The sequence below is a fragment of the Indicator indicator genome, chromosome 7, assembly GCF_027791375.1.
Source record: "Indicator indicator isolate 239-I01 chromosome 7, UM_Iind_1.1, whole genome shotgun sequence".
Classification (NCBI taxonomy): Eukaryota; Metazoa; Chordata; class Aves; order Piciformes; family Indicatoridae; genus Indicator; species Indicator indicator.
In genome coordinates, this window is record NC_072016.1 from 12,728,297 (window position 1) to 12,753,156 (window position 24,860).

The 24,860-nt window shown below is 46.2% G+C and overlaps 1 protein-coding gene across 1 annotated transcript in view; it reads right to left on the bottom strand.

Annotated features, from left to right (window-relative positions):
* The window catches only part of HPSE2 (heparanase 2 (inactive)), a 113,963-nt gene that overhangs the window by 36,733 nt on the left and 52,370 nt on the right, over window positions 1-24,860 (bottom strand). The window contains exons 4-5 of the mRNA XM_054382096.1: window positions 814-987; window positions 89-260 (exon numbers count right to left, since the gene is read on the bottom strand). Coding sequence (XP_054238071.1) covers window positions 89-260; window positions 814-987 — 346 coding nt within the window. The remainder of the gene's footprint in view (window positions 1-88; window positions 261-813; window positions 988-24,860) is intronic.

Sequence of the window (24,860 nt, forward strand, 5' to 3'; positions counted from 1 at the left end):
AAGCCAAAGAGCAAGTCTACCTGCCACAATGGGCATCAGTCTCAGGAGGGGTTTCTGATCTCTTCTTGATCAAAGCAACATCACTTACCCTTCCAGGAGGGCGATGACATTCTTTCTGGGCCTCCCAATGTTGGGTCCATAGAGGTTTGCTTTGGAGTAAGCACGGATAAGCTGCAGCAGGCTTCTCAGCTGAACGTAGTCCTTCCCCAGCTGGCTGCCGTTCACTGAGCGGCCCATCAGGGTCCGATAGTTATTGGGCTCTGGGAAAATAAAAATGGACAAGCAGGGCTTGCCAGCTCCGTTCCTTCATCCACGCTTCCAGAGAGAGATACACAGCTCACAGCTTGAGCTCTGCAGAGCTGCCTATTGGCTCTGTGGAGCAGCAGAAGGAGCCTCTGAAGAGAGGCTCAGGACCATCGCTTGCTCTCCTGTACCAGCCACAACTCCTGTGCCCTTTTTGCTGCCTGCTGGATGAAAGACCTGAAGCTTGGTGCCATGCTCCTGTTACCTGCAGGATCCTTCACTTCCCTCGGCACTGCAGCTGCTAGTCTGTACACCCTAGGACTGGCTGTACTAATTAGCTGGGGCAGAGACATTTCATGTAAATACCAGCTGCTGGAAACGTCCAGCTAAGGGGCTAACACATGCCAGGTCCATCTTCGAGATGGCACTGCCTTATAGCAAAAGCTTTTCAATCCCTCTGAAGCTACATTGGCAAAGCATCCTGGGGTCTGCAAATATTGCCTTCCAAAAGGGAATACCGTTCTGCTATAGTGAGCTCCATTCCTGTGGCTCTCCTGTTCCCACACTCACCATTGCCCAGCTCCCAGGAGATGTTGTACTTCTTGCTGGCACTGTACTTCAGCAGACTGAGAGCGTTGGAGCTGTTCCAGGAGTTGTTGGGATTTCGGCGCAAAGCATTCAGTGCAAAGATCAGGTGAAGGCCAGAGCAGTCAGCAAAGTTATAGAGTTTGTCTAGAGACCTGGCTGGGAAGAAACAAAACCAGTTTGTAATTCAAATGAAAGCTAGTTCCAGGGAGGTTCAAATGATCCTGCTGTCCATCAGACCTTGCCTTCTGTGTAGGATGAACTAGGGTTAAATGCCATCCTTGTGACACCTGTAACTGCAGAAATGCACCTGACCTTTGAAACCAGGATAGGATTCCAGGTGTGGGCTCATCTCCTTACAGCACGAAACTTGGATGTCCTCCATCACTGTGTCAGAGCTAGGGGCCACATTACCAGGGACGAGTGACTTTATAACATCTCTTTTCATCTGCTCTTGGCAAAGAAAGCCTGTGCTTATCCTGCTCTGCATCTCTTTCAGAATAGATCCCTGCAGCACCTGAGGATGAGAGGAGGAAATCACCACCCCAGGGCTGCCAGCTCATGGCCACCTCTCCTACATACCACCAAAGCCTGCTCTCTGATCCAGCAGCCCCTGGTGCAGTAACCAAGGTTCAGCAATAATTAAGTAAAGCCTCCAAAGTGTTCACCTCGCACCCAGCTAACCTCTGTTCTGTGCATGGAAAGAGGAGATTTCATGCCACTTCCTGAGCTCAGGAAAAACAGAGGGCTCCCTGCCTGGAGAAGCTTGGCCAAGTACTGCTGCCAGGGTGGCCCTCTGGGGTCTTTTCAGAATTCTTGTCATACCTGCTGTTCTTAAAGCTCCCCAGCTGACATTTCCTCTGCCTTACTGTAGCCTTGATGAGTGGTGGAGCACCAGCCAGCAGTAGAATGACAGACCAATGAAAGAACTGACCCCACTATTCAGGGAGAAGTGACATTAACACAAGAGAGCCAAAATACTTAATGCCTTTTTTTGGCTCCAATCCTCCTCAAAAACTCAAAATCATTCAAATGCCTGATGAAGCTAATGCCAGTGTTAGCAGGATACAAACGCATGCAACAGTAAAAGGAGATTTAGTTAGAGAGTAATTAGATAACTGTGGTGTTTTCAATCATCCCTGCCTCTTGAACTGCATCCCAGGACACTCAGCAAGCTTTCTGAAGCAGCCTTGGAGATGCAACCACTTAACTGTGAGGAGACACCAGGGATGGGGAGGTTCCAGGGGGCTGGGGAGGGCAGACCAAGAACTCCACTTTCAGAAGAGGGGAAGGAAGCACTGGGGAATTACAGGATAGGCAGACTGGCTTCAGGTCCCAGAAAAATACTTGGACAAATAATGAAGATGCTTGTCAGCACTTACAAAATATAAGGAGATGATCAACAGCCACAGGAATGTGTCAAGAACAAATCACACTGAAGCAATCTACTGACAGGAGAGCAGGGCTTGCAGGCAGCAAAGCAGCTGTTTAGGTCTTATACCTTGATGGTTTTAAAGGCTTTTGACATGATTACACACAATGTTCTCTCCAGAAAATGATGTAACCCTGATCTAGACTGAGTCCCAGTGAGAAATATGCACACCAAGGGCAGCTACCAGCAATTTTTTGTTAAACTGAAGGGTCCAGGCAGCCTGCTCTGGGTCTCTTTCCAATAAAGAAAGGCTTAAAGGAGCACAGGGCACATGCATCAAGGTTGCCATGGCACTAAGGTGATAGCGTGCACCACTATGGCCAAGGGAGCAGACGGGAATGGAGATGAGACAACTGCATGTCCAGGGAATTGCTCTAAGCCCAGAGATGATGCTCCAAGCCTCCCTTCACCCCCACTGCCTGACTGAGGTGCAAGTGAGAGAGTGACAGCTGGGAGTGGTGTGCTCTGGCCAGGATCAGCTGCTCACAGCCTGTATGTTTGTGTTTATTCTGCCACCTTTTCTGGGTGACTGAAAGCCTCAGTGAACACAGAGCCAGATCTCTCTCTGAGAAGAACAAACTTGTTTTGAAAGTGACGTTTTAAAGAGGGTCAATGAAATAAGCTAACCAAGTGGCCAATATTTAACGGAACGCAGTATAGTGATGGAAAGAAGAAAGGAAAAATGTGGGAAAGAAAATTCCTAATCCCTTTCACAGCCTTTTTTTTTTTTAAATGCTACTGGTTGGTTGAGTGAAAAGTAGCTGAATTAGATTAATCTAATATATTCATCCCACTGGTTCAGGCACATTAGCTGCTTTTCCGGATGTTTAGTGAATTTGAGACAGATACAGTTGCTTAATACTCATTCACTTCAGACCTCCAGGCAAAAAGCTGCACTTGAAGTAAGACTCCCATAAAAAGGACAAGATAGACACCTAAATGGCAACATGTAGATAGCAAAAAGGTGTTACCTTCAGTTGCCCTGCTAGAAATTAAACTTTTGTGCTGGCACAAAACTTTTGTAGTTCTTCAGAACTACAGGAGGGGATTTGGTTCATGTTTAGGAGCCTCTGCAGAGGACTGGGAATTGATTTTCCATGCATCCACCAGAGGAAACAAGCCGTCTGTTTATCCCAGTGCAGGGCCTGCCACTGTGAAATTATATTTTCCCCATGACACTTATTTTGTTTCCATGTGCCTGGACAAAGAGATGCCACGTGTATTTTATGTTCTGCCATGACTTTCCAAGCTGGAAAGCTCAGCAATCAGGGGAGAGAAAATGCACAGATGTCTGTGGGTTGTTCCTGTATGTTTTCAATGGCCTCCCCACATACAAACTGACCTGAAGATTGCAACAACGCCACAAAGAGCAGAAAACTACTAAAAAACCAATCTCTGCATCAAATCAGATTGTTAATATAAGCACTTTTGGTATCAACAGTATCAGGTATCGAGTCCATTTATCTCCTTCATCCTTGGCAGATGTCTTGGAATAGCATGAACCTGGAAGCACCAGTCTCTTCAGTGACTAGCAGAGCTTTAATGACCAGTTTGCACAGCTTGCTCTAGCATTTGTGGTTACAGGGCATGTGTGACCTCTCCTGTGATGCCTGCCTTAAACTGGACATCTCCATGGCAGAAACTGCAGTTGGATGAGGAGGGTATTGTGTCATAAGTGGCTAAAGCACAACAAGAAACATATTTAGAAGACCTTGAGTGGTGTTCAGCCCTCCATAAGAACAAACAGGGCCAAAAGAGAATGCTATAAATATTTTACTGCCATAACTAAGGATGGCCACATTACTTCTGAATAACAAGAACACAGAGAATCGCAGTATTATTAACAGCTGGCTAAGCCTCCCTTTGAATTCTGGATAATTGCACTGTTTTTTCTTCATCAAACACAGAAAATCTTTCAGGAATTTAACCTTTCCTCAGCTAACAGATCATTAGGCAAAGCTTTCACAAACCACTTCAATAGAAAAAGCCATTGTCGTACCAGAATGAATCTTAATAGTGCAGAACTGCATTTATAAGACACTCTCCCTGCTCCTTCTCTCTCTCTGTGGTGCAGAGATGGCACACGCTCAGCACTCACATGCCACTGAGTTCAGGGAGAAGAGATAAAGGAAAAAGATATGTTTTAAAATGTAAAAAGGAGAGTTAAAAAAATGTTCAAGGATGCTCACAGTCAGCTTCTGCCGCTTCCTAATGCTCACGTAGTTGGAGTGGTGCTAACCTCAGCAGCCAAACTCTGTGCTCTGTTCCCTCCCACCCAGCAGCAGCGCCTGCTGGCAGGTGTCAGCAGGGATGGGCACCTGCCTTGGTGGGTTTGGGGCTAATAGCAGGGAGTGGGCAGAGACAGAATCGCAGAATCACAGAATCATCAAGGCTGGGAAAGACCTCTGAGATCACCAAATCCAGCCTATGACCTAACACCACGACATCAGCTAAAGCATGCCACCAAGTGCCACATCCAATCTTTTCTTAAAGACCTCCACGCCCCTTAGCACTGGCACACACACACAAAAATAAAAACTCAATTAAAAAAAAAAAAACAACAAACAGAAGATATTTGGGCTTTCTCAACCTTTTACATCCTCGGCTGCAGAGGCTCGAACACATCTGGACAGTGAACCTGGCCCCGATGATGCACGGCTGGGTGGCCGCCAGTGAAGATCTGCTCGCAATCCTGCCCTCAGCTGAAGCTCTGCACAGAAGTTTAAGATTTTGGCTGTTTGCATGGATTCTTACCCTGCACAGAGGGAGACAAACAATTTCAAAATGGAAGAGAAGGTGCCTGTGAGGCCGCAAATGATGATGGGGGAGTCTATGGGACAAGTAGGTCTTGAGATTCTTTCCCATTTGTCTCCTTTTTATGCAAGGCTAAACGTTAAAGTTCTCTGAAAGATGGATGGCACTTAACTCTGTGGCATGCCAACACAAAACCTGAGGCACATTAAAACGCCTCTCTTGCAGTTTAAAATAATTAAAAAGACTTTCCAGTTGTAGTTACTGAATTAGATGTTATACTAGAGACTTTTAAAAGAACATAGTATTGCCTGCCGTTTGCTAAGACGGACAGTTCAATTATCTCTGGGTTTGAAAGGCTTCCACATTTTTTTATTATACTTCAGGAATTTTGCCTTGGCAGGGTTTAGCATGCAGAGTGGAAATTCATGTGCACGTTGAAACAGAGGCTGAGATCAGCCAGTGGGTTGTGAGGTGGCAGGGCATGGCATAGTGTGCTGGAGGCTTTTGTAATTCCGGGAATTGGACCAGGAGGACACAAAAGAAGAGCCTGTTCCCTCTATCCCCACCATCCACCACATCCATCTCTTGCATGTACAGGCTATGCCAACACTAAGGAGCACAGGGTGAGAGCTAAGCACAGAATAGGCAGCACTCCCCAAATCCACAGGTTAGCCGAGAGACCAAACGATTGCACAACAGAACCCTTCTGTTGATAAAGCAAAGAAACATAGTTCTAGAAATACCAATTCCAACCCATGTCAGCTATTATTCAATTCCACATTCCCCATAAATTCTGAGCAATGCCTGGAGCATCCCTGCAAACAGCTTCTGGTGCCAGCACCGCAACTCGTAGCATTCCCAACCCCTCAAGCACTATGCAGGAGAAAGTGGAAGGAAGGGGTTGGGAAAGACCTGGCAAACAGCAGAGAGAAGTCCAAAGAGTGCTTTGCATGGAGAGGGCTGAAAGAGTGGTACAGAGTGTTCAGACAAGGGATGAGTAAGATGGTTGGCGAGAGCAATGAATGGAAAAAGAAAGGTATTCCCAAGAGGGTACATGGAAAATTTATTTGCAAACAAATTGCCACCATAGTCAGCTGAATCGCATTTGCACTGGCTCTCTTGGGCTGAAAATCCTCATAAAACATGTGTGTGTGTGGCGAGGACTTGATGTTTTCTTAGCAAATAAATATGAATCAGAAGATATGCCACAGGCAGAGTAACCGAAGACCCATGGGACAGGTCTGCAAAACTGGCTTGAAATCTTCCCATGGATTCTATCTCCAGTCATGACAGGACTCCAGACAGAGAAGCCAGAACCTCCTGTCCACAATTTGCAGTTAAAGCACCAAGCGGTAGCCTTCACCACTGCTGTGAGTTCAGAGGAAAAGCAACATCCCATACTGTTTGTAGGCACTGTGACATCAAGCTTGATCCACTGGATCATGGCAAGTTTTTCCTATTCTAGCTGCACGCCATTCCTTCAAAGTTGCTGCTAAATGACAATTTTGAAGATTTTTGAGGCTACCAAGAAACCCACACAGTTGCTGGAAATTGCATTCTAATGATGACCATCCCAGTTGGGAAGCTGTTTGGTTTTAATTCAGCCTTTTGAAGCATTTTGCTATGCAGTAAAACCACACTGTGTAAAGATGCTGAACAATTCCCAGGCAAAATTGCTGGCAGGAGGGAAAAGTTTGCTCGCCTCAGACACACGTTTCACCTGAAATGCTCCCTCTACCTGGTCAGGCTCCCAGTTTCCCCCAAAGAGGATGGAGGTGTGCAGAACTGTCACTCTCATTTAGCTCCCAGGCTTCCTTATTGCTCTATGGGGGAGCAAAAGCTGGGGGGGTGTGCTGCACACGGGAAACACTTCCTAAGGCAAGGTGCAGTGTTGGAGGTCTGCTCTGAGCAACAAGAAGGGCTTTGGCAGAGCCTAATGGTGCTATAGAAAAGGGATCTAGCTTAATCCCATCTGAAGCATACCTGAAAGTGGGAGGAACTGGTTTTAATACTGCCAGCCAGTAAAGAAATGCTGTGCGCTGTGTATTAATGAGAACCTGGGTTTTATATCCAGCTGGATGACAGATGGGGGATCTGGAGCTATTCCCCCTGGAGTATCATGGGGGCCTTGTTCCAAGGGAATTGTTGTCATCATCCCTGGTCTTTAAGCAGCTGAACATCGACCCTCAATATTCATTCAAATCTTTAACTAGATTTTTCATCTTACTGCCAATGCAGAGGTGATTATGCTGACCACGTGAGCTAGGTTTAGTCCTTAACACCACCGTAGAGCAATAGCAGTCTGGGGGCTTGGTGTCAATCTCTCACCAATAAGGAGCTTGGCTGGCAGCCATGGATTGTGGGCCGAGTTCCCAGCTGGCATATAACTTGGAAGACAACCACGAGGTCTGGGTTTAATATCCAATTGCTAAGGAGTCTGGCTGACAGCCTCATTTTGTGGAATGAATCCCAAATTAATATAATACTTTTGATACCAGACAAGGGGCATGGCCTGCTTCCAGATGCTATAGGGGCTCAGATAAAAGCCATAAGCATTGGGTTCAGTGTGTAAATGGTATCGAGGTCGGATAACAGTCAGGATTGGCCTTAATCCTCAAATGGTGAGAAAAAGGAATGAGCCCTGAGCTCTACCCTCACACAAAAAACAAGCTCAAATGAGCAGAATAGTTCTGGTTTCAATCCTCCCCTAGTAAAGAGCTCACAGGACAGTAATGGTTTCTAGGAACAAGTGTAAATCGTCATGGAGTTTCAGAAGAGATGTGGGATCTGGGTTCAATCTCCAAATGCTATGAAGCTCAGATAACAGCTAGAGGGGCAATTTCCAAACCCTCTGTTCCAGACTGGTGCCTGGGAGTGAACCAAGATCACATTACAGCTAAAAAAGCTCTTTTCTTCTGCTGCATAACTTAAGACATTTTTCCTTTTGGATCAGGATGAATCCAACATCTTCTAAAGTTTCAGAGGGAAATGGAGGTGGGTGGGGAAAGGGCTACAGGTTTGAGGAAAGAAGAACAAAGCAAGAGAAAAATCAAGACTGTGAGCACCACCTGCTCTTGCACTCCTTGTTGGCCACCCCAGATCACCAGGCTTGAGCCTTGGAAACTGCTCCAGGAAAAACATTGGTACAGCTCACCGGCATCCTTGCTGCTCCAAAATACCAGCACCTCTGGGCATCCTTGAGCTTCTGAGGGAGGTATTTCATCCCACCAAGAGCTGTCAGCAGCCTGAGGTGCAGGTACTGACACCACGTGCACAAAGAACTGGTGTGAAGCAGCATGCACAGCCATAACTCACTGCCACTCCTTTAGCTCACTTGTGGAGCAGCCTGCTGATGCAGCCAGACGAGTTTGCTTGAAGTCATTCCACATTGCATGAAGGAATGCAGATGAAATATATATAAAGTACCCAAATACTACTTTGAGTAGGCATCTAAAGCTGGTCTGTTACACAGGAAACTCTTCCTGGGTATCGTTTTATCAAAATCGGTGTTGATCCCATGAAAAAGCTTCACATTTGATAAATTGGCACGACCTCCCTTCCCTTGAGGAAACTCTTCAAAATCTAATTCTGATGCCTGGGGCTCTCAACTTTTACTCTAAAGTCCAAATAGGATGAACAACAGAGGACAGGGCCTGATCACTGTGAGTGCTGCTATAACTGTTGTTTGTCAGTCTGACCTCCAGCTGGCCAGACTCTTGAGCGGCAGCTGCAGACTTGGGGTAAAATCCCTTAAAACACTCCCTTAGAACAGCAACTACCTACTCTTAATGACCAAGGGTGCCAAAGACAAGCCCTTTCAGCACCACAGGCAGTGGGCACAGCCCAGCATTTTGCTTTTGACACTGTGCAAAGCTGCGATGCTGGTGGTAGGTTACAGACTGTGCCACAAAGCCATCTTCCTCCAGACTTTTTTTACCTATGCACATGGAAGAAGCAAACCTGCCAGGCTCAGGAACACAACTGCAGATACAACCCAGCTCCACTGCCAGACTGTTTGCTGACAGCATGACTGTTTTATATGGCTATAAGAGCGGCTATAAGCACAGCTGTCTGAAAAGCAACAGAATCTATGATGTGTGTTTCTAAATCCAATGACAGCTGGCAGCGCTACACTGAAGCTCATTCCTTCTTTTACACAGTTTAGCTGAAACACTTCTCCACAATCTCCCCAATTTATCAACAAACAGCAGTTTCTGGAACAATTTAAAAGCATTCCCAAATAGGCAAGAAGTGGTGGTCAGCTCTTCGAGCACTCAGCGATTTGTGAGCTCTCAAACAGGCAGGCAGCTGGAAATGGACAGGGATGGCTGGTGAGAGGGCCAAATGCCCTTCCCAGCCACCTTGCAGGCAGGATAGGGCTATGAATCACATCAGGATGGGGGGCTTTGAGGCAGAGGTACCTGGGCAGACGAAAAACATTACCCACAGGTGGGGAAAATAGTAATTTATATGGTTTAAACCTAGCTTGAGTCACAAATGTAAGCCATTTCTGTACTTCCAGGGAAAAGAGGTGACTTGGTTGCTGTACAGGGCTGCCTCCCAGGCAAGGAAGCCAGATGGGAGAGGGTTTCCTTCTGTGAACAAGTTTCCCCTCCCAGGCATGGGAAACCCCATGCAGCCCAAACCCCCACAGGTACGTAACAAGATAACACCATAGCTTTCTGTACAGCCATACACTGTATCATGAGACAGAGTGAGAAGATCCAAGGTAGGTACCAGGCAGGGCAAGGGCAGGTACCATGCCTGCCCACATGCTCACCTTCAGGTGCAGGGCAGTGCCTGCAGGGCAGTGCCCACAAGGCAGATGACAGCAGCCATCTTCCCAGTGCATCACTTGCTGCTCAGGCAAGCTGCACCCCCATCATCCTTTCAAGGTGCCACAATTGCAAGGCAGAGGTTTTCCTTCTAAACATCCTTTCTCAGCAACACCTAAAGTACCAACACTGCAACAAGAGCATGGATGTTTTCAGTGCTTTCCTGCAAAAAGTGAGCAGGGCAGCACAGGAGAAGCTGTGCACACTCTACGAGTTGAACCAGAATATTGAGTCACAACAACCCCATGGGAAGCTACAGCCCTGGGGGTGTGTGGTTGGAAAGTTGCAACATGGAAAGGGTCCTGGGGGTACTGGTTGATAGCCCACTAAATAGGAGTCAGCAGTGTGCCCAGGTGGCCAAGAAGGCCAATGGCATCCTGGCTTGTGTTTGAAACACTGTGGCCAGCAGGAACAGGGAGGTGATCATGCCCCTGTACTCAGCACTGGTGAGGCCACATCTTGAGTATTGTGTTCAGTTCTGGGCTCCTCATTATAAGAAGGGCATGGAAGTGCCGGAGCATGTCCAGAAGGGCAACCAGGCTTGTGAACCAGGCCTGGAGCACATCACCTATGAGGAACAACTGAGAGAGATGGAGTTGTTCATTCTGGAAAAGAGGAGGCTGAGGGGATATCTTACCACTCTCTACAACTACCTGAAGGGAAGTTGGAGCGAGGAGGGGGCCAGCCTCTTCTCCCTGGTGGCAAGGAACAGGACTAGAGGAAATGGATAAAAGCTGCACCAGGAAAGGTGGCGTGTTAGGAAGCATTTCTTCGCTGAAAAGGTTATCAAACATTGGAACAGTCTGTCCAGGCAGTGGTGGAGTCACCATCCCTGGAAGTGTTTAAATGGCATATAGACCTGGTGCTTAGGGACACGGTTTAGAGTCGACCTTGCAGTGCTGGGTCGAAGCTTGGACAAGATAATCTTGAAGGTGTCTTCCAGCCAAGTACATTCTGTGATTCTGTGAAAAGTGTACAGGTATGAAGCACGTTTTCAACACGTTCATTTAATCTCAGCAGAATGCTTAACACACGTAATCTGTGCTTCTAGCTCACCCATTCCCTTCAGCCTGGCCAGCAGCTCCCATATTCCATTTTTGCTGCCTGAGCTGCTGTCATGTGGCTGACATGAGGCTCGATTCAGAAGAGCCTCACGCAGGGATGAGAGCCAGACCCACCCGGCGGTGTCCCCAGAGCCACTGAACGCACAGTGTCTTGTACTGAACCCCTCAGCTTCCCACCTCCCCCCGCCCCGAGGTCTCTCACTGCTCGAGGACAGTGACACTGAGCAGTCATGCCAGGGAGCTGAAATACCACATCGGGAACAAATTCAAACAGGACTTTAGCATTGCCAAACCCCAACATTCAAAAATCATGAGTCAAAGTCCCCAAAATCGTGAGACTGGCTCAAGAAACCTGATTTTAACATAATTTTCAGTGCCTGATGTTTTTTAAAAAAATAAACAAACAAAAAAAAAAACCCAACCAAAAACTTGAGTGCCTTTATAGGACAAAGCTCTTCTACTACCAGGAGAGCTAAAATCCGGCTTGATTATATTTTTCCTTTCAATGGCAGCTGATGTGCACCAAAACAACCATTTTATTTTACAAGTTGTTTGCACTGGCCTCACTTCCTCCTGGGTGGGGGCTGCAGCCAGTGGCCAGGGATGCAGGGGCACACCCAATCCCCTCACCAGTGGGTGCTGCAACAGAAATGCTCTACCCCTAACCAAGGATCTGCCCATGACCTCTTACAATCCCTTAGCTATTTCGCAGAGGGGGTGGGGTGCAAACCCAGAATTCACAAAAAAATCAGGTGCTTCATTTTACAGGTCTGAGCCAATCTTTCCTCTCGTGTGAGGAGCTGCAGTCATGGTGCACCACTGAAAATCGCTGATTCCAGTCCTAGCCCATCCTCTGCTGCCTGCTGATCCCATGCTTGCCATCAGCCGTGCCTGGCTGTTCCCACTCGCCAGAGCAGCTGATTTCCCTGGGAGGAAGAGGGAGTGACTAGGGCTCTTTGCATACTTTGGAACTGGGCATCTGGTATTTTTCAAAACTCTTAAAACATTTTAACTGAAAACTGTCCTGAAAGAGAAAAAAAACAGAAACCCAACCAAAAAACAACGCATAAAACCGGAAATGTTTCAATCTGAAATCCTTAATTAAAACCACACTCTTTAGTACATAAAGGAGGAAGTTAAAACAGAAATGTACTTTTGCACATTACAGACAGGATTATAATAAACACAAAACACTGCCAAGAAAGAGGCATTTTCAAGGCTAAAGGAGATGCCTCCAGCTGCACTCAAATAATGTCAAGAGCGCTTGTCCACGCTGCTGAGTGTTGCTGCATTTGAACAGGATGAGGACAACGGCAACTTGTTGGCGCAGATCTTTAGTGCTGCAGCAAGGACCACAGCCTGCTGGGGTCTGTGAACTCCACTGACTTCCCACAGATCCCAGGCCCCTGGTCTTAATCTGTAAAATATTTGAAGGAATTGTCCCTGGCTCTTCCTGCTCCTCTGGGCTCACAGATACAGCTCAGCTGGATGGACCCAGTTTGGCAGGAGCTCTCCCCAGCTAATCTTTGGGAGAATCTGGTACCAAAGTACACGGTGCAGTCTGAACCTGAGTTTGGAGGCACAAATGAATGGCCAGAAAAGGTCAGTGTCATTAGCCTGATGTCCTGTACCACACAGCCCAAGAGGTACACAAGGAATGCAGGAGCCAAAATTAGTCCCTCAGCAGGGCAGCTCAGATTTTTTTGTAATGGTATCCACCACCAGTTTCAATTTGCTGGAAGCATGGAAATCAGCCTATGCCTGTGTAAATTTTTGTAGCTATTTTGTAGTTTATGGTAAAAAATAGGCACCTAGCTTCTAGTCCAAACTCACCTGTTTTGACCTTCTAGTGACTGGATCTTGCCATGCCTCTGCCTGCTAGGATTTTGTTTCTTCTGGATCGCATGAGATTAAGATCAAGCCTCCTCTAAAGAACAGTTTATTAAGCAGTACTTCTTGCTAGTCCTATCTATCTTTACAGTAATACAATCTGTTCTAAGGTTCCAATCAATTCTGCAGGTCTTTGCTGTCCTACAATTCTTACCAAACCACGTCAGCAAACCACTGCTGTGCACAGCATTTAGGATCTCACTAAACAGTATTGATGTTCTGAGGGAGGACAGGTCTCCTCAGACTCCTGCTCCCTTACATCAGCTGCAGAGCTGTGCTTGAGTGCCAGCTGCTGCCCAGGCAAGATGGTCTTCTGCAGAGAGGAGCTGCTGGAAAAAAATAGCAACTGGGTGAAGACAGTTGGGACCTCTCCAGCCTAGACAGATCTGAAGACTAGATCTGAAGGAAGCCATTTACAAAGGCTAGTGGCTGTGTCCTAATGCCAAATGAAGGCTCAGGATATGGCTAAGGGAAAGGAGGCTCAGAGAAAAACACACATTACAATTAATAAAGCAGACTCCTGGTCATATTATATGTCTGCATATATATGCCAGGAGAACAGAGAATGAACAAGTTTGCTTCAAAGCCCTCATTATACAACTACAGCATTTAGCCTCACACTTTTCATACTTCATAAAAAGGCATCATTGAAAAGCAATACCAATGTGAGAAGATGTAACTTTTTAAGGAACAGGGAGGAGGAAAGAGGAAGGGATTTTTGCCTGAAGAATACTTTGGGATTCAAGAACAGGTGAGAAGCAGACTGTGCATGTCCCCAGTGTCAGAGAAAGAGAGAGAGAGAGCAAAGGAGCTCCACAGAGCTCCCTTAATCAGAAACAGGGCACAGACAATGCCTTTCTGAGTGTCTCACTGAAGCAGCCAAATGACACGAGTTGGTAGGAACAGGTAATTTTAATGACCCTGGCATCTGCTAAAGACAGAGCAGAGCAGATCCCAGACACACCAAGCTGCTGGAATGTGTGGGGAAAAGTTGCTCTGGAGAAGGGCAAGGAGCAGGGGAGGGGATGTTTATTATTTGGATATTATGGATGCAGAAAGTTGATTAATAGTGCAAAACTGGAAGCAAACTTGAGTGCAAGTGGTTACAAAACCATGAAGTTCAGCAAATTAAGACAGTGAAGGAATGAGAACAACGAATTAAAGATAATGTATTTCAGAAAAAGCAAATTTGAACAAATTCAGGGCACAGGTCAAGAGGATCTCTGGGGAAGGGAGTTTAAGGCAGCATTTCCCAACCAGTAAGACATGGAGAGGCAACAGCTGTGCTGTGGGTCCAGGGGAGAAAGCAGTGGAAAGAACAGCAGGAAAATACCCTGCAAATACATACAAAAAATGAAGGAAGGGAGTCTACAACTTGCTGCAAAAAGAGTAAACAATGTATTAAAAAGCAGTAAACAATGTATTGACACAGAGACAGCTCTTTGTTTTAATTTTCATAGAAAAAATTAACTGTGGCATGGCTGATAATTGCATTAATCTGAAGTGAGAAGCAGAAGCAGATCTGAATAAGGAAAGAACAGATGAAAGCCCACTTAGGAAACCTAAACCATAAAAGTGGTCAGTTACCACTATAAAAAACTGTGTGCCAGGGTGTTTTGTCAAATACAGATGATTCATATGCATTCAATAAATACTTTTTCTCCTTTTCTCCCAGAATTTTGCCTTTATCAACATGCCCTCTTGCAACAATGCTGCACTTGGCTGAAATGGTCTGCTCCTGGCATGGCAAAAGTGTGCTTACTGCTTTACTCCCCTGGATGCAGATGCATCCCCAATACCCTCAGCTTCCCCTCACTGCCTGCAGTATTTGAGGGGAATGCACCTCCTCCAGCTTTACTACAATGAAGATATCATCACCTGAACTACTTTTCTTTATCCTTTTAAGATGAGCAGGGAAAAAAAGACATGACTTCTTGTGAAATAAGCACACAGACTGTCTCAGGTGAACTCTACAGAACATCTATACCTCTTTATCTTCCTGGAGAACACCCCAAAGCCAGCCCACCCCTGGAGATCAACACTGCAGATATATGGACTTGGATGGGGTGGATGTTAAATTTCACAACAGCTACTCTGCAGCCACTGCTGCCAGCACAACTCCTCCACATCCTTGGTCGCTGTGGAGATGAAGAGGGGTGCTTGCACAGCCTGCCAGGACAGTAGCTTCAAATGTAATCCATTAATTGTATCATGCCTAGAGGTGGCTGTCAAAAATGCAGGGGGCCACATAGGCAGAAGAGGCAGATGAAAAGAGGTCTCACATGCAGTGTGTGGGACCCAGCTATATAGATAGCAAAAGGCTCTGCCGTGAGTTACTCCAATCGATGACTGGATTTACATGTCAGATCTCAGCTCTTTTCCAGAGAGAACCTCTGCATGTTTTTTAATACATCTGAGTACCCAACTGCTGAGTGACCTACAGCACTGCTCTCCCTCCTTCTCCTCTCTTACTACTGGAACACAAATCCTTCAACTGAAAATACATCATACTCTGGAGCTGAAGACTTGTATTAAAATCAAGTATATGAGGTGCTGGATTAAGCTAATGGTGTCACTGGCTTGCCTTCTGGGAGAAGGATCTGAGGCTTTTGTGGTGTACTTGTCAAATTTTTAAACTTACTCAAGCTAAACAAATAACCACTGTTAAGCCTCTGAAAGGGATTCTGCCCCCAGCCAGAGGAGACAGCTTTCAGAGGCAATTCTTGGGGATAAAGGTGGATCTAAAGAAGCACAGTTTCTCAGGGTTTAACTGGATGCATCTCACTGGTTAAGTAAATAATCATCTTTCTGGATAGAGGATAATCTCCACAGAACAAATAAATGTATGGAAAAATATTAAAATCAACTTATTAAAATAAATTCCCCCCAAACTGCTTGGCAGTCTCTAATTAAATAATTCCACCTGAGAATCCCAGCCCCTCAGACTACATATGGGATATGCCCACTGGCTCCCACCTCCAGTAAATAGGAACCATGTGGGTAGCGTTAGAAGAAGGAAGTGCAAGAAAAGGTGAGCCCAGTAAAAGGCAAATCACCACCCCATGGCATGCTGGGGCAGATTAAAGGGAATCAAAAAAAAGAGGGCTGAAAGTTTTGACAGCAGAGAATAGAAAAGTTTCCATATCTGAGAAAGGCTATGGGCTTGTTCTGAGCAGGGAGGAGGTGCCAGCAGCTGGAAGAAAAGACTAGGTTTTCTCCTGGGAGAAAATGCTTCAAGAGCATCCACTTCCCAGCTAAGCAATGACCTTGCTCCATTTATTTGCTGAGGCCTGGGGATGTTGGAAGCCTGGTCCCACAAAATCAGGCTGTTGCACATTATCATGTGGCTGACAAACTTAACACTTCCAGAACTGAGAAATATATTTGGGCTCACGGCACTCAGAAATGACTCAACAGATACTCACTCAGATTTCACATCATCTCCTCAAGCCCTTGAAACTTTAGCACAAGGAACCTGCATTTAAAGAGAGGTGATAGGATAAAATTATGAACTCTCAAACCTAGCTTGCAACTACCAACCTGAGATGCATTTGTGCTATATCAGCACTAAGGGAACAAACAGGGTGAGAGGATGGACAGCAGGAGGACAAGTCAGGCACCAGGAGCACCTCCTGGAAAGAAAATGCAGAGAGACAGAGGGTGTCCAGGATGAAGGCAGTAGTGGCACCAAGCTCGGGCAACCCTAGCCTCTTCTCACCAAACCTGGTGGTGGTGCACTGCTGTGAAACACAACAGCACCAAGACTGATAACAACAAAGAAGTAAATATCTACAGCAATTGAGGGAGGAATGCAAAATATTTTTATGCATGTGGACTACATCTTTCTAGGGCTCTTTTGTCTATCCACTTAAGAAGTCACATATCTAGCACTTGTACAAGAAGAGGCAGCAGCAGTGAGGAGAGGTTTATCAAGGTAACTCTTCAGGCCTGGGCCAGGATTTCCTTCTGATGAATTTTACTAACACCTCAGTGCCCAAGAGTCCTGGCATAACAAATGCAACACAAGCCCATAACTATCAGAGGGGCCTGGAAAACCTCATTAGGTTGCTGACGGCTCTTCACCCGAATGCAATCTAATCACCACAAGGCCTAAGCAGAAGGGAAGCTCAGGCTCCATGGTGCCCTGGAAGAGTTTTGACAATGCTGTTGATAACCATGGTCCAGGAGGGCATCAGCTGGGGCACTGCACTTGAAAGCTGGGTTCTAAATCAGTGTGCTTCCTGCACATAAGAGGTGCTACAATTCCTATCAGTAATGATTTCCCACTTCTTGAAGGATGGAGATCTGCAAAATTTTCTTAGCCTCTAATGGCTCCTTCCCAAGGACAGACTCACTAGGAGGTGCAAGCTATTGGCAGCTCAAGGGCCCAGAGGAGCTGTTGACCGTGTTTAGGCCACAATCCAGAAGCCTTGATTTCATCCAACATAAATGGAGATGTTTTATTTATCCTCATGGTCTGATGGCAAGGGAGGAGTGCTCCCTAGCTGCCCGTGACAGCCACAGCCCTGTTCCAGACATAAGGTGCAATGGACAGCCCAGCTCCAGAAAACACTACTCATAGGGATGAGATGCCCATCCTCATGTGCCACCTGGAGGCAAAGTTTCAAGCAGGCACATGCAGCCTCCCCAGAATTGTTTATTCTTCTCTTAGACCTGTTTCCTGACCCTGTACATCTTCCCCAATAAGGTAAGCCCATGCAGTTGCTAGAGGATTGTTTAAGCCTCCTGCCTCCAGCAACAGACAAGGGAAGAGTGCAAGAGGCAACCACACCTTGACATCTCCAGGAATCAGTTGCACAGGGCACCAAGCATGCAAGGTATTAGGAGCCCTTTTTCCCAAGTAAAAGCAAGAGCAATACCACCATCACTTCACATACACCACAAGCCTGAGGAAACTCAATTTAGAGTAACCTGCTGTCCATCTAAAGGTCTGAGAGCAAGATGTCCTAGTTCACAGAAAAAAAGCAAGAGTCTGCTGAGCCCTCAGAACAGACTTGAGCCAAATTACAAATAAAGATCCAAGAAGCCTTGACATAAATACTGAGGCAATGACTACAGAAATGACTTATGAAGTGCACAGCGAACGCCTGCAAGGCTGACCAAATGGAGGAGAAGCTTTTAAGAACTGCAGAAGCTTTCCAGAGGAACAGAATCTAAGGAGTGCCAATTTGTGTCAAAGATTTTCCATCTGCACGTAAATAAATAAATAAGGAAGATGGAAGCCGACAGGGAGAAATCTGTATTGTCCATCACAGAGCCCTATGTGGGTGTAGCTCTCCCAGTACAGAGCCTGTGCTGGACTCCAGCGAGACTGAAGCGTTGCAGATGGCTGGTGGTAGTCATCTGCACTAGGCTGATTTATACTTTATAGGTGCAATTCTGCTTCTTAAAACAAGTATTGTGTCCTCTACATGTCCAAGGTACTCTTTGGCCCTGCACAGCATTCACCTGCCAGAGGGGAAGCAACAATGGGCTTCAGGTAGAGCATGGTTTGGGAGGATAGCAAGAACAAAGCAAGCAAGGATGCAGGACAATAAAAAAGGAAAAAGAAATAAATTTATTGGCCAAGCCATGACGTCCAAGCTCCCATTAACTTCCACTGCACTCACCACAGCACCTTCACATAAGGACACCAGGCTTGCCACCCACTGACACATCTGTGGAGGGAGCAGAGAGGGAAGGATGGCAGGCAAAAGGAAGATGAAGGCAAGCCAAAGAGTGCAGGAGGGAAAAAAATATTTTGGGGTTATTTTTCACACAAGATTCACAACATTCCTCAGAAAATTTAATTTTGCTGTCCTGTTCTTGTTTGCTAACCAGAACCAATTTAATTTTAAAACAACGTGCAGAGCCAACGGGGAGCTGAGCGGGTGGGGGGAAGGAGAAAACATTTTGCAATGGCTCAGTCGCTCCCTCTTGGAACAGCAAGCCCAGTTTAACTCGTTCAGATCCTACAGCCACACCACCAGCTCACAGGGAACCGGCCTGCTGGCACAGGAAGGCTCTGGCCCGCGGGGAACAGGGGACTTGCTGGCGCCAGTAAGCCATACGATACAAATGGCTTTCTTTGAGCAACTTGACAAATCCCGCCCCGTGCATCTGCCGAGGCTGGAGGTGGCAGGAGAGGAGAGCAAGTTGTCCTGTGGAATATCCTCCTCTCGCCCCAGCTCCTCACTCAATAGCTTGCTCCATGGTTTGTAGGGAAAAAAAAAAAAAAAAAAAAAAGGAGGCATCTTACCACACCTAACAAAGAACAGAAAGCTCCTACTCCTCTTCTGCTACCAAGAACACATTTCTCATATCAGCCTGAGAGAGCCTTCTGTGGGTTTATGCCTTGTTGTGACAATTTGGTAAACAAACTGATAAAAATCATGCACTATTCAAAGGCAATGTTAACACATTCAAGTGCAACCTGGCTTGTCAGAGAACACCAGAAACTCCAAACAGTCTGCTTCTGCTTACCATCTGCATGAGCTTTTTCAGACTAAAATAACAAAGTGTGTTTCCTGATCTCTGTCAACGTAAATAGAACCATTAAGCTGCAAGGCAGTTTACATTCTGGGAAGTAGTCATCGAATTCATCCTGCTTGCTCCTTGTCCCGCAGCTGCAGTGCCCCTGCAGTGTGCTGTGGTGGCCCTGCTGTAGCCCACAGCCCCATCAACCACTGGTTAACACTAAGCACTGAGACTTGCCACGTCTATGCCACAAAGCCAACTTAAAATCCTTCACGAATATTATGTGTTGCTGTCCAAATTTAGTTCTATAACTAGAAACAAGGACACAGTTGAAGGATCCAGCCCTCCCAGTTGTAACACCTGGCAGGCAGAAGTTGGAACATTCACACTTTTTAAAAGAAGCTCTTTTGGTAGGCAAAATCATAAAGACTAGAGTAGAAAAGACTTGGAGCTTGCTGGCAGCTCACAACAGCTCTGTCTTCTGTGTCACGTAGAGACCAACGCTCCAACATGAGTACATAGAGATAGCACAGCCTCCATCCCAGAGGATTCACATCCTGGAAGAGAAGGGGATGGTACCATCTGTAAGCTGTTGCATCCCAGAACACCTAAGCCAAATGCTGTGCTCTTTTGGCCAAGGCAACCCACCTGCCTGTATCACAGTATATCAGAGGTCGGAAGGGACCTCAAGAGATCATCAGCTCCAACCCCCTGCCAGAGCAGGATCACTTAGGGCAGTCTGCAGAGAAATGCATCCAGGTGGGTTTGGAAACTCTCCAGAGAAGGAGACTCCACAACCCCCCTGGGCAGCCTGTTCCAGTGCTCTGTCACCCTCACTATAACGAAGTTTCTCCTCATGTTGAGGTCAAATCTTCTATGTTCTAGTTTGAACCTATTGTTCCTTGTCTTATCAGTGTGAACCACCAAAAAGAGCCTGGCTCCCTCCACTTGACACCCACCCCTCAGATATTTATAGACATTGATCAGATCCCCTCTCAGTCTTCTCTTCTCCAGACTAAATAGCCCCAGGGATCTCAGTCTCTCTTCATAGGGGAGATACTCAAGTCCCCTAATCCTTGTGGCTCTCCATTGGATTCTCTCCAGCAGGTCTCTATCTCTCTGGAACTGGGGAGCCAAAACGGTAGAGAGTAAGCATTACCCAACACTGCGAGGGGCACAGCACTCCAACCAGCGTGTCTTCATCCATGCAGGGACTGGGCTTATGGATGCTAGCAGGGACATTTTCACAACCACCAGGGAACATGTGCTGTCCTGGATGCTGGTCTGCATTGCTAACCTCCTTACAGCCCTAATAGGTGCTCCCTGTAATTGTGGGAGACCATTGTTTTTTCTTGGCCTAGCTTCACCTGCAGAACTGTAGAAGAATGAGAATTCCACATTTGGAAATAATAACAAAAGGATAAAACTGGGCAAATAATGGTGCAGGCTAGGTCACACATTCCCATTTTATTAGACTCAAACCCTCCTGAAAGAATTTCCTTGAATCTGCGTGTACTAGCTAAGCGAAAATATTTCCTACAGGACATTCCGTTTCACAAAATGGAGGGGCTCTGTTTCTGTGAGGGTTGCATCACAAATTATCCATTATAAGTTCGGCAAGTTCTGCCTTTATACTATCTAGCACAACAGCTCTGGACCTGCCCTCTTGGCCCTGCTTGGGAAGCCAGTTGCACAGTCCCATCAGAAACGTTCCTCGTTGCAAGGCCAGAAAGCTGCATCTTGGTATCGCTGCTCTTCCAAGCTTATATCTTTGGTTTGGGTCCCAGACAGTCCCTCTCCCCTCTGCTAGCAATTAACTCACTGGAGCATTTGGGAAGCAGAACAAAAGGCAACATGGAAGATAAATCTCTAATGCCATTCCCCACCATACCGACAGGGACAATGCTGCTCATCCCAGCTCTGTGCCAGAAGGCAGCAGAAAGCCCTCACAGTATTAAAGAAGGATGAGAAAGCAGCGAGTGTGAGGAGCGCCATGGCTTTAGCTGCTGATGTTCTGCCAACCACATCCCACAGAACCGTTTTACAGCAGGGCTCGTGGAAACCAGCACACCAATGTTTGCTTTTACCTTGATTTTCAAGGCATCCAAGATAGACAGCCACTGGTTTTAAAAGACTAAGGCAAATATAGGTTTGTGGTTGGGATGTAAGCATCGGTGAGGTCGGATGCGCTGCAGAAATGCCATTGCCCTGGGCAGAGCCAGCATGTCCAAGGAAACCATCCTGCCTTAATCCAGACCTGCTAATTGTGTGGAGAGAATCCAACAGGATGATTAGGGGACTTGAGTATCTCCCCTATGAAGACAGACTGAGATCCCTGGGGCTGTTTAGTCTGGAAAAGAAAAGACTGAGAGGGGATCTCATCAACGTGTATAAATATCTGAGGGGTGGATGTCAAGTGGAGGGCGCCCATCTGGATGTGTTCCTGTGTGACCTGTATTAGATTCTATGGTCCTGCTCTGGCAGGGGTTTGGACTCGATCTTTGAAGGTCCCTTCCAACCCCTAACATTCTATGATCCCATGATCCCTTTTCGGTGGTGCACACTAATAAGACAAGAAACAACAGGTTCAAGTTTGAACACAGAAGATTTCACCTCAACATGAAAAGAAACTTCTTTACAGCGAGGGTGACAAAGCACTGGAACTGGCTGCCCAGAGGGGTTGTGGAGTCTCCTTCACTGGACACTTTCAAAACCCACCTGGATGCATTCCTGTGCAGACTACACTAGGTGATCCTGCTCTGCCAGTGGGGTTGGACTTGATCTCTGGAAGTCCTTTCTGACCTCTAGTGTGGTTGGAAGGGACCTCCAGACCACGGTACTGTGATACTGTGATGTGCCAGGAACCACCATGGGTTCCAGAGCTACGCACTCACTGGGAGAGAGGGTTTTATCACAACCCTGTGATTAAGGGGAAATGCTAAAGTTACATGTTAATAACTTGGAACATCAGTTCCCTTGGGAGTTCAGAGAATTTCAAAAATGTAAGTATTTTGGTAAAGCTAATCAGTTTACAGACCAACTTTAAATGAAACACAAATAAATCAGGAAGGTTTGACTTTTTCATGCCAAGCTATTCCTGAAGAAATAAAAAGTACATCAGCATAAGCATAGCAAGTCTCAGCTGTGACACACGCAGGCACAGTGTGCCAGCACACGGCACCTTGCATCTGGCCCTCTGCATTAAAACAGTTAAAGAATTACTCAACGCTTCGCACAATCAACTCTAAACATCCTTACAACCTTGTTGGGGGTTGCGGGGGAGAAACACTCAGTGAAAAAAGGACTCCTGTGGCTGGGCTATGTGTTTTAATCAGGTCCAGCCCTTTCCATTTGAGGTGTATGTATCAAGTATCTGTCCAAACAGGAAGGACACACACACGGAATAGTTGGAACAGCTGAAGCTCATGCACTTGAGAAGGAAAACATCTCCCAGTTCTGCCTGGAGTGGCTCTGAGTATCGGGAAATACACAGGAGATGATGCCCAGGGACAAGGCAGTCTCAGCCACACGATGTGCTTGGGCATGCTGCAGTGGTGTCACTGGGGAACATGCTGTTTCATGTCAGGGATGGAGAAGATGCTGTCCCATGCCCAGGAGAGACTTAACCCAGATGGGAGAGGTGAAAGCAGCAGCCCTGGTCTGTTCTCAAGTGTGTGGCAATGTTTCATAGTCAAAAAGACTGCGCTGGCCAGAAATGTTACTACATTATTCAGCATTAAGAAACATTTTCCACTTAAGAACAGATTGAAGGTTGAAGCCAGTGCAAAAGCACCCTTTCAATCAGTAGTAACAATGGCATCATTCAGTTCTGCTGGTGCTTCAAGTAGAGATCAGTACTTCTGCCTGTATGGTTTTAATAAAAGCAGCCAAATAATCCAGGGATGGGCTCTCCAGAAGGCCCTACAGAGGGTTTGTGTACTCAAAACCAGAGCACAGGATTCATGGCAGTTAAAGTGGTACTCATGCAAACACAACTGCCCTGGGATAAAGATTTTCCTAGCACAAGATGAAGCAGTACAGAGCTGTATACAGACAAGCCCCTGGAGAGGCAGAAGAGAATTATGGAGTGTTGAGCTAATTAAGTTCACAGCCTTAATTATTGGAGCACTACAGCTGATAATGCAAAATCAGCCTTGTAAACAAGCTTCTATTTTCAGCCACTCATGCCAACAACTTTCTTCTGAAAGCATCTGCTGCAGAATTCAGACTTGTCCCATCCCTAGGGCACATTCTGGAAAGTATGGAGGGGGGAAAAAAAAAAAAAGTACTCTGAAGCCCTGTAGCATCAGGTAATTAAAGCAAAGAGATCTTGACAATTCCCATTCTTATACAATTAATGAAAACATGATGGAACATTTCAGATTCGTGGACTGTATCACACATGGCTTAAATGTTGGTTACAATTCACTCTAACTCACTCTGCCCTCCCTCCCCCTCCAAAAAAAAAAAAAAAAACCCAAACAAAACACACTAAAAACACAGAAATTGAGTTTTGTATATGACTTCCAAACTTATATAACATTTAGCTTCTCTTCACAGCATCCTCTCCTGAGAGCAGAGGAACAAGAGGCAGGGTCACACACAGACCCTGTGTTAGTCCCAGGAGAGTACAGATAGAGTCACAGCCTCACACCTTAGCTGGCTCCATCCTTCCAGCCACACTAAAACTTCTTAGGGGCTCTAAAGCCAGAGGAACCATCAGATCACCTTGTCTGACCCCTTGTACATCACACACTATAACATTTCACCCATTTATCTATGCGCTGAGCCAAATAATTCAAATTTGGCTGAAATGTGTATGCTATAAAAGCATCCAGACAGAATATAAAGCATTACAAGATGAAAAGAAGCCACTTTTTTGCTGGGTGTTTTTTTGTTTTGTTTTTTTCTTTTTCCTTAGGTAGTTTATGCAGCCTGCTAAATATTTGTGTCTCATTTCTAATTGGAATTCTTTGGGTTTGGCTTCCAGCCCCTGATTCTTGTTCTGCCTCTAGCCATTAGATTAAGTGACTCTACAGCAGATTTTTTTTCTTTTGCTGAGAACACACAAATCAGGTAAGTTTTTGGTCTTCTCCTTGTTACACTACACTGACCAAATTTGTGAAGGTTCCTTCACCAAAGTACTTCCTCCACATGGTGAGCCAATATCCCTGGGCAGCCTGTGGAGCACTCTGCACTCCTCCCACCCTCATGTGTCCAAGTGAAATAGCCAATTGATTGTGTTTCACCTGAGCTGGTACATGGGGAGCCCAGGGATGAAGAGCTGAAGGGGAATGACAACTCTCAGCTGCCAGGAAAAGTCAGGGGAGCTTGGAGATTGCATGAAGCTGTCCTGTCAATTAGTGAGATCTCCAGTTACAGCAACATCCAAAGTACCATTCCTGTTCACATGTGTGATTCACACAGCAAGGCACAGAAAACAATCCTTGAAAGATATTCAGTCCATATGAAGACCAAAAAAGATGATGACATCAAGTAGCCTACCCTTGTGCATATCCAAAGCCAGGTACCTCCCAGAGCCACCTTCACTGACTTCAATCATTTGAGTTTTACTCAAGA